Genomic DNA, 13,072 nt, shown 5'->3' on the forward strand with positions numbered 1-13,072 from the left:
GCGTGCTCAGGTCCTCGCGTCCAGTCTCACTGGGAAGAGGCCAGAAGCGGAGTTTTTCCCCACCGCACCAGTTACTAGACAGGCAGTTGATGAGGAAGTCATCCCAGGACACCTTCTACTGAGAGTTACTCATCACTCCCATCTCTCCAAAATCCTGCCATGAACACAGTGTGATCATCTACATAAAGATGCTTAAAAAGAGTAAGACTTTGAACTACGTTCAATTAAAAACAAACAGAGAAAAGCATACATTATATGAACATATCTCCATCCTCAAGGCAGGATTATTCAAAACCAGGAACTGCCAAAGGAAAGAGGACAGCATGATTGTGCACTGTTCCAAACAATTCTGCTCTTCTCCAGCAGATAAACTACATTAAAAAAAGAAAACCTGTCTTGAGTTGGCATGACACCAATAAAACAACACTAATCCATGCAGTTAGGCACAAAAATAAGGTACGATAGCTTAGCTGCAAAGGGCAACTCATTCACAGAGTTATTCCTCATACCCTGCCAGTGTTCTCAATACTGTAGTTATTTCTTTCGATTACAGGCAAGGTACCCAATTCCTAGAAATCAGGATTCTGACAAGTATCTACATCCTGCCAGTGTACAGGAATTAAGGTTAAAAGAATGGAGGAGGAAAAAATGAACAATTACAAATGTACACATTGAGTTTGTTGCCCAGTCAAGACATCATTTGGAAGCCAGACATTTCATAATACATTTCAAGAGTCAAGTTTTTGGATTTGTTTTATTCGGGCTTTGTGTTGTTTTGGTGGCGTTTTTGTTGTTTGTTTTTTTAAAAAACTATTTTAACTGCAGTTAGCTTCCAGGCCTGTGCCATTTAACCACATCTCTTCTTTTAAAATTAATTACTAGTTAATTGCTGCTTCTTTGCAGAAAACAACCCCTTTCCTAAGGTTTTGGTTTTCTTCCTTCTTTGTGGGAGGGGAGAGGAAAAGACAGAGGCAGCAGGGGAGGGGAGCACTCCAGCACTAGGAACTCGGCAGTTTAAGCACCCCATGCTGGAAAAAGTTGGTGTGACAGCGGTTAAGTACTTCTGAAAGCTACAGTTCTAGTCCCAGCTGAAGGTAAAACCCCCGGCAGGTTTTAATAATGAAATGGCAGCAGCCTGGGTCCCAAGCAGAGCTGAGCACACCAGCAGTAAAACCACATTCCTTTCTCCCGGTGCACAAGCCAGAGAAGTCACCCAACCTGCCACCACATTCTTACCCAGCTTCCCGAAAATAACAAGAGTGTTTACAAGATTACACTTCGTTTCTTTCTAAAAGGGGACAGAGCTGCCTAGTAGCATTTCTTTTACTGCTACAGTAAAATTCTCTTATTCGACACAATTAAAACAAACATTTAAGAGGAAGTTGCAGTGAAAGCAAAAGATGAAGGAATTCATGAAAGTTAATGACATTTCCTCTGTTCATCAACACGAAAATTTACAAAACTGTAACCAAATCAAGCTACTTCTGCACATTGATATTGCATCTACGACTTTTTATTGACTGAAGCTGTTAGATAATCATTCCTCACTGCTACTAAAATGCCTAGAGGTTTCCAGCTCACTCAGAAAAGTCCCAGTTTATATGCCACAGAGTTTAATTAAGCAAGAGGTCTTGGCCCCATATAGTCCTCCGGGACTAAGAGGTTGTCAATTTAGCCTGATTCAGCCGAAGTCAGCTGGCTGCCGAACAGGCTGCATCTACATCGGGTCTTGCGACACAAGCACACAGCTGCCTCACGTAGCCCCCACGGCAGATGCCTTGTTTCAGCTTCATGCAGCATTACCCACAAGTATGACATTAATACAGATAATAGCACCGAGTCCCACAACCTCTGATGTGGCCTCTGGATCTGCTGTAGCACCTGTGGAGATACTCCATCTTGCATAATGAGCTGTATTTGGTTTAGAAAGGATAAATACCAAAACCCATTGAACCGCTCATTGTCTGAAGACGCAACTCCAACCTAGAAGTTGCAGTGGTGCACTCTTTCTTCCCGTAACATCCCAAGATATTATTTTTATTCCCTTCCGAAAGGCAAGCTCATTTGGCATTCATACCATGCCTGGTTATATATTCAAAACAAAACACAAAAAAAAAAACCTATTAGAGGTTCATTAAACATAACTCCCAGAGAAAGCTGGGCCCCTGAGATTGAGAAGACTGCTGTGGCAGCAGAAAGGCTTTGCTCAGCAGGTGTGGGGCTCACGGTCCACGTTTACTTCCCAGGAAAATGGTATCTGTGCAGAAACAGATGATAACCTTGAGTTTACATTTACCATTACACAGTGCCCTCCAATGGCCAGCCCATAACATGGATCCTGAAAATACTAAACCCACCGAGATGCTTATCATCCCTTCCCCAACACCAGTGTTTGGGCAGCAGTGAAAGCCACGGCCGAACTACTGGCTGCACCACTCCTCACCTGCGCTCCCAAGGCTGTAAAATAACCTGCTTGCTTTACAAGAGAGCGGGGGCAGAGGAGAGACAGAGCTACCTCTGAACGGGCGTATATATAAAACTAAAATGTCTTCACTCCCTCAGACCCACATTTTAATACAAACCACCTTAAATGTCTCTACATCAGTTTTACATTAAAACTAGACTTTACTTAGTGTCAGTAACAGTGGCCAAAATATGCTGACAACTCGTTAAAAGCAGGTTTAAAATGCAAGCTTTTATAAAAATCTATTGACCTACCGAGAACCACAGCCTATTAATTTTGCTATTACGCCACGACAAGTAGATATGCAAGCCCTTTCATTTATGAAATGCTTCCTTATCTGGACTTTTTAATCATCATTTAAAGTTTTACGTGCTATCCCTGGGAAGCCAATGCACTTAGAATCTATAAAACCAATTGAGATTTTCTTTCCCCCCCTCCATTTAAAAAGTCAATAAAAAAGTTACTATTCTGAATTGCTTATTACTAAGACACTGGGTCACCGCTGTGACCACGGGAGGCCCCTGCTCACCCTCCAATGAAAGAGTTATGCTTTTATATAACCAGAGCATTCAGAGCAGAAACAACAGACCTCTCTTTTTAAAGAGTCTGTCTTCACAGCGCTGTTTCACAAAGGGTGTATCTTCTCAGGAACTCGAGGGTTTTCTTCTCCATAAAAGCATCTGGCTTCATGTAAGCAGCGGGCCGAGCTGGAGCTGGAGCTAGCAGAGACGGATGATGCACGCGGAGGCAGGCTGGCCCCCTCTCGTCGCTCTGCCTGTTTCCCACCTCACAGCTGCGATTTCGGCAGCACTCGACAAGAACCACGACTGTCTTCGAGCTGCTTCTCCGGCACATCACCACTCCCAGCGATGCCCCGCGCCCTGCTCGTTCACCCAACGCTCTTCCAGTGCCACCAACGCCCAGTCCTCGCCGCTCCGCTCCTCCAGCGCTGCTCCAGCAGCCGAACTGGGAACCAGTGCAATGAGGGGACACAGCGTAAGAGCCCCTTCTCAGACACCAGTCCTGGCAGGGGCCCTGTGAGGACAGCCCGGGCTCAGAAAACCTCCAGCCATACAACTGCAGTGCAGAAACAGGGTGAGCAACAGACAGTTTTACCATCGAGGCAGCGTATCAGGAAACATCACCTTAAATCTAATTCCAACCATCTAGAACACAGACGCTTCCCCGAACAACTCACCATCAGGCTTATTTCAAAAATTTATGGTTTGCGCAAAAGGCACACTAGAGAAATCCAACACTGAACTCCACTATGTCACCGCTTTGTCGTTGAGTCAAGCAGGGGAGGAAAAATTGAAGCCTTTTTCCTCAGTAATAAATCCAGTTAATCAGTAAGCAGTGCGATAATGTATTCCTTTTGAAGCCTTCGCAGCCCCATCTCATGGACGGCACCGAAACGCGCACAGACGAACTTCATTAACATGACATTCAAGTGGAGGGGAAGAGACACCCTCAAGGGAGGTGATTCCAGAGGAACAAATCCATCAGGAACATGTCAACGCAGGACACAAAAGCCAACTTCCCACATGCCTCATTTTGAGACAGTTTGCACAGAAAGAGACAGTTCCTTGTCACCTCATGGCCCAAGCTGTACTTCACCATGACATCGTTGTGGCCAATCTTATTTTTATTCTTTACCCTGATGTTGGATAAAGTATAGATAAGCCTATGCTTTACAGAAATTCATCCCACTTACAGGTACCCTTTCCATCATACCTGAAAACTGTTTTTGCTTATATTTACCGAAAGTGTATCTCATTAAAAGCAGAGTGCCACAGAGGCTCCTGAGGTCTTGAAATCCTTCAGGACTCGTTTCTCACACACAATGCTTTGCCCAGGACAGCACGCAAGAACTAAGGTGAGAACAAGAAGTTAAGCTGCAGTGACTATATCCAGACCTATTTATTTTAAGGCATATGCAATTATATCTCTCATGCATCAAGATATTTTCATGAACATAAGCTCCTTTTTGACTATTTCTAATGCATGACAAAATGTCATCTCAGTAGGAAGCTTGTAATTTCAGTTTATTCAATCACAAGTCGTGGAAGCTGAACAGAACTTGAAAAGAGAATGCTGGAATTGGAGAGAGTGGTTTCACATACGAACCTCTTTTTTGCCTATATTTTAAAATATAAAAGACCTGTGAAGGAAGAATATGTTTTTTCTGAAGACACGTTATTTATTCAACCAAGTGAGATACAAGCAGCTGCAAGTTGTTCTGTCACCCAAGCACACTGAGAAAGGGGAAGGGAACACTTGTGGAAACTTCCATTTTGTTTCCCCCACATTCAGTGTTTCCCAATGGGCCACATTCAATTCAATGACTCTCAAGAAACCCAAACTGACATGAATGAGAAGTGTACTTCTCTAAGGGACATGCTATTTCTTTTTCTTCTTACGGTGGCAGGAGAGGGAAAAAAGACGACTAAAAAGTAAATTAAGTTTATGAGATTAATCAGGTAATTCGTAAAAATCAACGGTCCTGATGGACCTGAACAATGGTTCAGGAACTCGCTAAACAAACAAACACTAGAAGCTGGGGGAAATCACTTAACATCACTTGGGCTGGTGCTTCTGGTTTCGCTCCCTTTCTCTCTGCTCCTGAGGCCAGCACTGAAGACCCATCACCGTTAACAGCAGGAGCGTTTAACAAACCGCAGTCTCACAACCCAAGCGTGCACAATGGATATACAGCTTCGGTTAGAAGGAGGAGTGCTCTACGTAGGAATAAAAACATTTTCAGCTACTAAGGGGTATAATACACTGATATTTAAAGATTGCATGAGAGCACCTAAGCTTCCAGTAGTCCATGTAAATATTATTTCACAGAATCACAGACTGGTTGATTTTGGCAGGGAGCTCTGGAGGTCATCTGGCCCAACGCCTCTGCTTGAGCTAGAGCCGGTTGCCCAGGACCAGGACCAGGTCCAGATGGCTTCTGAATAGGAGAATCCACCACCCCTCTGGGCAACCTGTGCCAGTGCTAACGTCACCCTCGCAGTGAAAAATTTGTAGGAAGTGAATCTGATTTACAGCTAATTTTAACTAATAGATTCATCTAAAATTTTTTTATAGTTCAGAGTTCTTTTCTTTACAAAGAGGCAGATTTATGAAAACAGCGTTTGAAGAAAAACGTAGCCTGACAGTGGCTAAACGCAATGGTTGGCTTGTCATCTGTGACTCAGTAAGTCCCTAAACTACCCGAGTGTCTTAACACCTATCAGAGTATTTGAACAAAATAAGAACAGATGTCCACATTGAAGATATCCACGAAGAATTACAGCTATTTACAGAGATCAACGTAGGCACAAACTCTGCAAAGACTTAAGCATATGCTTAAGACACGAAGCAGACCTACCGACACGTACATCTACTGTGCAAGTAGAAGTTAAGCCTATGCCTAGTTATTTGTAAGAGATATTGCTATTTTTATGGAAGCCATTAAGCAAGTCTAGCTTACACTCAAATAGCTACTTTTTCCAATCAGCAAATGTGCTAGGACAGTAGTCCTACATAAGGCCTACTTAAAACCCCACACAAAACAGTATACAGCGCAACTGCAAACCATATTTCAAATGGAGGTAGGAACAAAGAAAAATTAATAGCCTAAATATGTCTGCATACATGATTCGGCCTCTCAAGACTAGCAAAGAGATTTCGCTTTTCAAAAGACAAAGACAAGTCAAGCCCAAGCCAATGCTAATGAGAAGTCATTATCCACAAAAGCCAGCCTGCAATGAAAACTGTAAACACGCCTGCCTTTCTCAACCACTCTTCAGATTCACCTTTAATGAAGCTTACTTATAGCCGCCCTTTCTGAGGAAGACTCTCCTCCTTCAGTGCTTTCCTTTGCCCACATGCTTACCGCAGACTCGACAACGGTTTTGGCTGTTGGCATATTGAAACTACAGCCCATCGGGCCGCGTAATACCGCCTGCGTTCTTCCCCGTGCCCCTCCTCACCCTGTCCCTTTTTCCTCTTTCTTCCACCCTATTCCCATTTGTGGTCTCCTCTCACACTTTTAGATGGTCACTGCTCTGTTCTGCAAAGTGTCCAGCACCACCACAATCTACAGCAAGACAGAAAACAAAGAACCTGTCCATTGTTCCTCACAGGTAGGCTGGCTGCAGTCATCGCTGCATCCGTGACGTGGGACCACCGTGGGTCATCGCAGAGAGACCAAAGGTTTGCTTTTCCAAGCGGTTCTTTTCCAAACAGCTTGGTTTTAGCTCAGGAGGTGAGCGACAGACGCCTCTCCTTACCCGGACCCTTTAGCAGGCCAGGTCCCTAGTATCAGCAGGGGATGCGAGCACCATTACAGCAACCGCCCTTGTTCTCGTGAGACCCCTTCCACCTCAGAGCCGAGGTGGAGAGCGGGGTGCTGAGCAGCACAGCCCGCAGCTGCGCTTCTCCGTCCGCTGGGTTTCTCCATGTATTCGTTTCTCTTTAACATTCTGTGCAAGTACCAGCATATGTCGAGGAAGGAGGCAGGGACAAAAGATATCGGTGAGTACACACACAACAAAAAAAGGCAGCAGCCAGACTGCAGTATTATGTTCTCAGCCACCTATTCGCGACACGGCAGGATGCTCACACAGGTTTCCCTTTTCCTCACAGATCACACTTGCTAAGATACCCAAATCTGTGAAAGCGTGCGACCGCCACCCATCAAGTGTTTTGGGGTGCCCGTGTTGGGACAGCAAGCCCCGCCGGCCCAGCTGTTCCTTCAGCCGGTACGGGCCCTCCAGCACCCCAGGAGCAGGCAGGATCATCCCAGATGGCCCAGCAGCGGGGACCACGTTACCTGAAGGGTCGGGCGACACGGGAGCGTTCCCGCACAGGGGAGCCAGCCGGAGCGAGCTGCTCGGGGGACTCCTGCAGCCGCGGCTGCTGTCAGCTAGCCTTGTCCTCGCATGAAGGCTTATGGGAACAACCCAGGGAGGAAAAGGTTCTCCTCCGATTTTGCGCTTGCTGTCTCGAGCGCCCGAGGCTCTTGCAACACGCTCTCTTCTGCCCTACCTTCACACACATACAGAGCATTTTGAATCAGACTGTGCTCGCAGCTTTATAAATCAACAAAAGCAGAACTAACCACCGCCCCTTTATAAAAACACCCACTCCAGCCAAAGAACCTCCTTCCCAATTAGAAATAAACGGTACAGTCATCTAGATTTGGTGCCATTCAAATATAATAGGTAATAAAATTGCCTGGCAGCTTCTACAGTCAGGAGGGTTTTTTTTTTTACGCCAGCTTCTTCTATACCACAAACAGACTGACAGATAGCCCTGCACGGTTAGTCCCGCAAAACTGGAGGTAATATTGTTATTATTATTATTATTCACTCCTGTAAAAACGCAACCCAGCTGAGCAATATGCCCGCTACTAACGGCTGACGTACCGAATCACAGAACGGTCACATAGCTTGTCCCTTTTCTGACGCTTTATTGCCCTGCCTACTGGGAAAAGGAGCACCTCACCAAGGCAATGAAATAACAGGGGCATTAACCGCAGTTTTCGGACGAAGCAGACTGCTCCGCTCGCGCCTATTTAACCAGCCAGCACCGCAGACGGTTCCGCAGCAGACATCAGTCGACAAAGCCGGAACGGGGCGATCGGTTATCACCAAGCCCTGCCGCCTTTATCGAGCCCCACCTGCCCGCGGCACCAGGCTGCGTTCGACACCGGCCGCCCCGGCACAAAGCGGGCCGGGGACACGGCCGGGCCGGCAGAGCGGCCTCTCCCCGGCCGCCTCCCGGGGACACCGGCAGCGGCGGGGAGGCAGAGCCCGTTCACCGAGGCGGCGGCACCCTCCATCGCCAGCCCCGGCCCTTTGTTCGCCACCAGCCCCCGCCCACGCGGGGGCGAGCGGTGGCGGATCCGGCCGCGGGAACCGGGCACAGCCCGGCAAACGCTCCGCGGGCGGGCGGGGGGACCGCACACACCGCCCGCCGGAGCCCGCTCCCCGGCCCCGCGGCAAAGCGCCCAGGCCCGCCGGGGCGGCCAGGCCGCGGACACGGGGGCGGCCCACGGCGGTGGGGAGGGGGGGTCCAGCCGCCGCCGCCCCCCTCCCTCCCTCCCTCCCTCCATCCCCCCTCCTCCGCAGCGGAGGCGCCGCCCGCCCCCGGCCCCTTCCACCCGGCGGCCGCGGGGCTCCGGGCCGGCGCGGCCGGACGCACCTGCCGGCGCTCACCGGGACGGGACGCCCCGCGGACCCGCCGCCGGCAGCGCTGGCGGGCGGGGGCGCGGAGCCCCGCGGGGCGGGGCGGGCTCGCCGGGCGCCCTGCTCGGACCGACCCTCGACCTTCGCCCGGCCCGGCGGGGGCGGCCCGCCGGGGCCGGCTCCCCGCAGCCTGCCCCTCCGCCGCCGCGGCTTTAATGGCGATGGGGCGGCCGGGCGAAGGGCGCCTGTCACCCCGCGGCGGGCGGGGCTCCCCCGCAGCCCGGCGCACACGCTTACCGCCCCGCCGCCCCGTCCCGACCCCGGGGTGGCCGCGGCCGAGACCACCCGCCCGGGCTCCCCAGCCGCCCCGCCGCGACGCACCTCGTCCTCGGAGAGCCCGTAGACCGGCTCCACCGCCGCGGTCGCCATGGAGCCGCTGCGCGGGGCGTCCCGCTCGCCGCCGCCGCTCCCGCCCGGCCGCGCCCGGGGGTTTCGCGGGGGCGCCGCCGGCCCGGCCCGGCCCAGGTGAGCCGCCGCCCCCGCTTCCTCCTCCTCCTCCTCCTGCTGCCGCCGCCGCTGCTGCTGCTGCTGCTCCTCGCCCGCGGGCGGCGGAAGGCGGCGGCCGGGAGCCGACCGCCGGCGGGAAGGAGCCGGGGGCGGTGCTGCCCGGGGCCGCCGCTCGGGGGCGGCGCTCGGGCCCGCCCGCGCTGCCGCTGCCGCCGCCGCCGGCTGAGGCTCACCGCGGCCGCAGGAACGCGCCCTCCCCGCGGCGGGGAGTCCCGGCGGCGGCCCAGCGGGGCGGGGAGAGGGCCGGGCAGGCCCAATGGCGGAGGCGGCTGCCGGGGGCGGGAAGCCCCGCCGGGTCGGGCTGATTTGCTGCCGCCCTCCCCCCGCCGGCGGCCGGGCGGGAGCAGGAGGAGGAGGAGGAGGAGGAGGAGGAGCGGCACAAAGCGAGGGGGGCGGCGCGGCGGGAGCGCGGAGCGGGCTCCCCCCAGCGAGCGGGAGCGGCAACGCCGGGCCTGTGGGGCGGGACCGCGCCCCTCCCGCCGCCGCGGAGCCCGTTCCCCGAGGGAGCCCCGTACCTGGGCCTCCGCGGCGGGCCGTTGCTCGGCCCCGCCGGAGTTCGGGTGCCTTTCCCCGCTCGGCGTCCCGCTCCGCCGCCGCCGGGCGCAGCGGGAGTCCCGGGAGGGGCCGGGCTGCGTCTGTGGCAGCGCCCCTGGATCTCCCGTCCACTCGTGTCCCTGCTTGGGAAGGGGGAGCAGAAGCTGTGTAGCGGCACGGCGAATAACCCCGGCGAAAGCCGCCTTGGGAAGGGACCGTTCTCCCGCTTCCCGCCCCCCCCCCCCCCCCCCCCGCCACTGCCGCGACGCGAAGGTCCCCGGGGCGGGAGGGGGTCGATGGCGAGGAGCGTGCCGGCGGCGTTCGCCATCGTTCTGCGGGGAGACGCGGCCGTTCGTGGCGGGGGGGGGCTGTGGCAGGGGCTGGTGCCAGGCGGGGCTGGCAGCCACGACCCCCGGGGGCGGGGGGGGGGTTACGAGAAATACCAGCCACCCCGGGACCGGCAAGAGCAAAGCAAAAGCTGCCCGCGGACTTCTCAAGCGGTGAGGATTAGTCACCGTAGCCTTTTCATCCCTTAGCGTCGTGTTTTTGAAGCGAACAAAATATCGTGGGCATTCGGAGCGAGGTTACTTCTGGGCAAAATCGGGTCACGCTTCAGTTCCAAATTACTTCCTCACTTGATTTCTGCGCCTTCCTTAATTGGCTCTCCTCCCCTCCCCAGCCATACCCCACCCTACGCTAATCTGTCATTTATTATCTGTTATCTTTTGGCAGCATGATAGTACTTAAGTAGAGGCAAATGAGCTATAGTTCACATGAAAGCTGTTCTCAGACCCATTTATGCTTTTACAGGGCAACAACTGATTTCTACTATGTTTACTTTTAAGTACGTGGTGCATTAATAAAGCCACGTGGAGCCAACGCTGCAGGAAAAATCTGTCACCACACCCCAAAACAAGGCTGTCCCTCACACTTCAGAAGGGGGCACGCAGCAGCCCTCCCTGGCTTTAGCTTCACCAGCCTGGAGCAGGGCTGAACTCGGCAGCGCTCGGAGCGCACTCTGGTTCAGTAACGACCATGGAAACCCACGGCGGTTTACCGGAGTACATCAGGCCCTGGGCTGTGGCAGCACAGAAACTCGGCTCGCCTCCTGTGACCTGTGTCTCCTGCTCAGCAAACTCTGGGGATGTCCAGTAGGAGGAATATGGCAAATAACCAGGGGACAGTAGCCCCTGAAAGTAGCCGATCACAAACAGAAAACCATCATGATGGCCCGGTAACTATTTTCCCCTTACTGCTGGTTTTACAGCAAAGGCTAAATTCACCACTAACAAAAAAACATCACTAGAGGAGCTTTCAACTAACTGCTTGACAGACATACCAACCTCTGTATGTTCAGCTATCACCTTACACCTGTGTCTGCTCCACAGAGCCATGGGGAAAGTGAAATAGGAGATCCCTTTTTTCTGGAGAGATTCCACAACCAGTCTGTAAGCCAGAAAGTTTATTCCAGCCTTTACAAAGGCTCTTCCTGGGGAAGGAAAGATTTGACCTCTGCCCAGACAACAGTACACAAGAGCTAAAATGGCAAGCTGTTAAAGTACCGCTTATGAAGGCATTAGCCTTTGTACTCACATGAATGTCTCCTGGTTATAAACTACATATGATGTAGTTAATAACTGGCACGTCTAGGCAGGGTCTTCCCCAGCACCACACTCTGAAACTGCTTCTGTTTCCCCTGCCTCGGAGGACCTGTCAAGGCATCCCCTCGAATGGTCAGGTCTGAAGGAGGACTGCGGCACCAGCCTCATTCAGCAGTTCTCACGTCAAGACAAATTCAGTCTGATTACTCTTTCTCCCGAGCTCAGCAGATCATTCTCAAATCTGGAACTAGCTTTTTTCCCCTGCTTTTCAATCGCCTACTTTGATGCCTTAACAGAAGCAGCTCCACCGCCTCTCATCCCCAGGGATGCCACAGCAAGTCAGGATTCTCCCATCGTTCCCTCCCCTAGGGTCTTTCTCTTCAGTTACCTCCGTCTTGCTTTAACTATTTGTATTACAGCTTCAGAGCTCTGAGCAGAAGCACAAGTCACTTTGGGCTTTTTCTCAGAAGGCCACTTCTTCAATAGTCTTCTGTGCCAGTGTGCCATGATACAAGCCCTGCTTTGTCACCGGGGATCTGCCCACAAGGCAGAGGTAAACTGAGTCCAAATCATCTGAAGGGCTAGCTCTGGGAAATTCAGGTCATACCTGGCTATCTCAAACTGTGTGATTTCAGGAGTCCTTAAAATATTTTTTTCTGTAGTCAGTTTCATAAACTCATCTCAGTTCTTTGCACGCCTGTATCTTCAGGTATCAGCAGCTGAGACCATTAGCTGGGAACTATAAGGAACCTGGCATGGACTGTCATGAACATTTATATTTCTGAAGTATAGAATGAAAAGGAAATAGGTGACTGTAATTCAACGACTGTAACTAGACTGTAATCCAAACACTGTAAAGCTGGTGATACACAGAAATCCCTGAATCCGGATCCTTTCTAAAGCAATACATGATCACAAAGGGTGAGCTCTAGACGTGTGCATCGCTAGGCCACCTCTGGGTCTCTGAAACCACAGCAATGTTTTTCTACTTCCACATTACAGCATCTACACTGTTGTTTCTGTAAAATCAGATAGCACTTCTGTCAACAGGTTCTCCTCAAGGGAAAAAAATGTATGTCCATAAGGTGCATTGAAAGGACCTCTGATGACAGAGCAGAAAATTAGTACTCTCTACCACTAACACATCAACCCTATTGCATTGAAAAGCTTTGGTAGCAAATCCGTCATGGAGATTACTTGTTTATTTGGTCGTGAATATGACATGCATAATTCCTCTTCAGAATTGTATTTAGAATAATAGATGGCCCCGGAGAGATGTAATTCATTTGAGAATGCTGACATCAAAAATCTCTAGGTGCAGCTCAGATGATTTATAACTGGCCTCTTTATATAACAAAGGTCCATTAATTATTTAAAATTTTCAGAGAAAAAATAGATTAAATATACATTATGGATGGCAATTCTCAATTAAAGATTAAGCTTCATCCAACTGCATAAGATGGGATGCAGTGGGGAGTGATGAGGATGCAGCACTCCGTGGTAGGTACATACTGAAGGGTGTAACGGGAGGAGTTCCTGTACCAGAACAGGCATCTTGCCTCCAATAGCAATGTGAGATGGATGATTCTTTTGAACCTTCAGCAGTGGCCCAACCAAATCTGCAGCGCTGTGCCAAAAAGGCAGGAGATGGGGATCCTTCCTGAGTCCAGCTGGTGATTAGCTTACGGCCTGGGGCTGAAGAGTGCTATGCCTCCTAATTCCTT

At 51.3% G+C, this 13,072-nt stretch overlaps 1 protein-coding gene across 3 annotated transcripts in view; it reads right to left on the bottom strand.

Moving 5' to 3' along the window:
- Window positions 1–9,532, bottom strand: part of NEDD4L (NEDD4 like E3 ubiquitin protein ligase) — a 193,911-nt gene extending 184,379 nt beyond the window's left edge. For 2 of the 3 annotated variants that reach the window (XM_069775423.1, XM_069775422.1), the window contains exon 1: window positions 9,028–9,530. In XM_069775423.1, coding sequence (XP_069631524.1) covers window positions 9,028–9,075 — 48 coding nt within the window. In that variant the 5' untranslated portion in view covers window positions 9,076–9,530. Of the gene's footprint in view, window positions 1–9,027 lie in introns of all 3 variants that reach the window. The other variant, XM_069775421.1, reaches the window with a different exon arrangement.
- Between the last annotated feature and the right edge of the window lie 3,540 nt (window positions 9,533–13,072).

Source organism: Haliaeetus albicilla, chromosome W, assembly GCF_947461875.1.
Source record: "Haliaeetus albicilla chromosome W, bHalAlb1.1, whole genome shotgun sequence".
In the NCBI taxonomy this organism is placed as follows: domain Eukaryota; kingdom Metazoa; phylum Chordata; class Aves; order Accipitriformes; family Accipitridae; genus Haliaeetus; species Haliaeetus albicilla.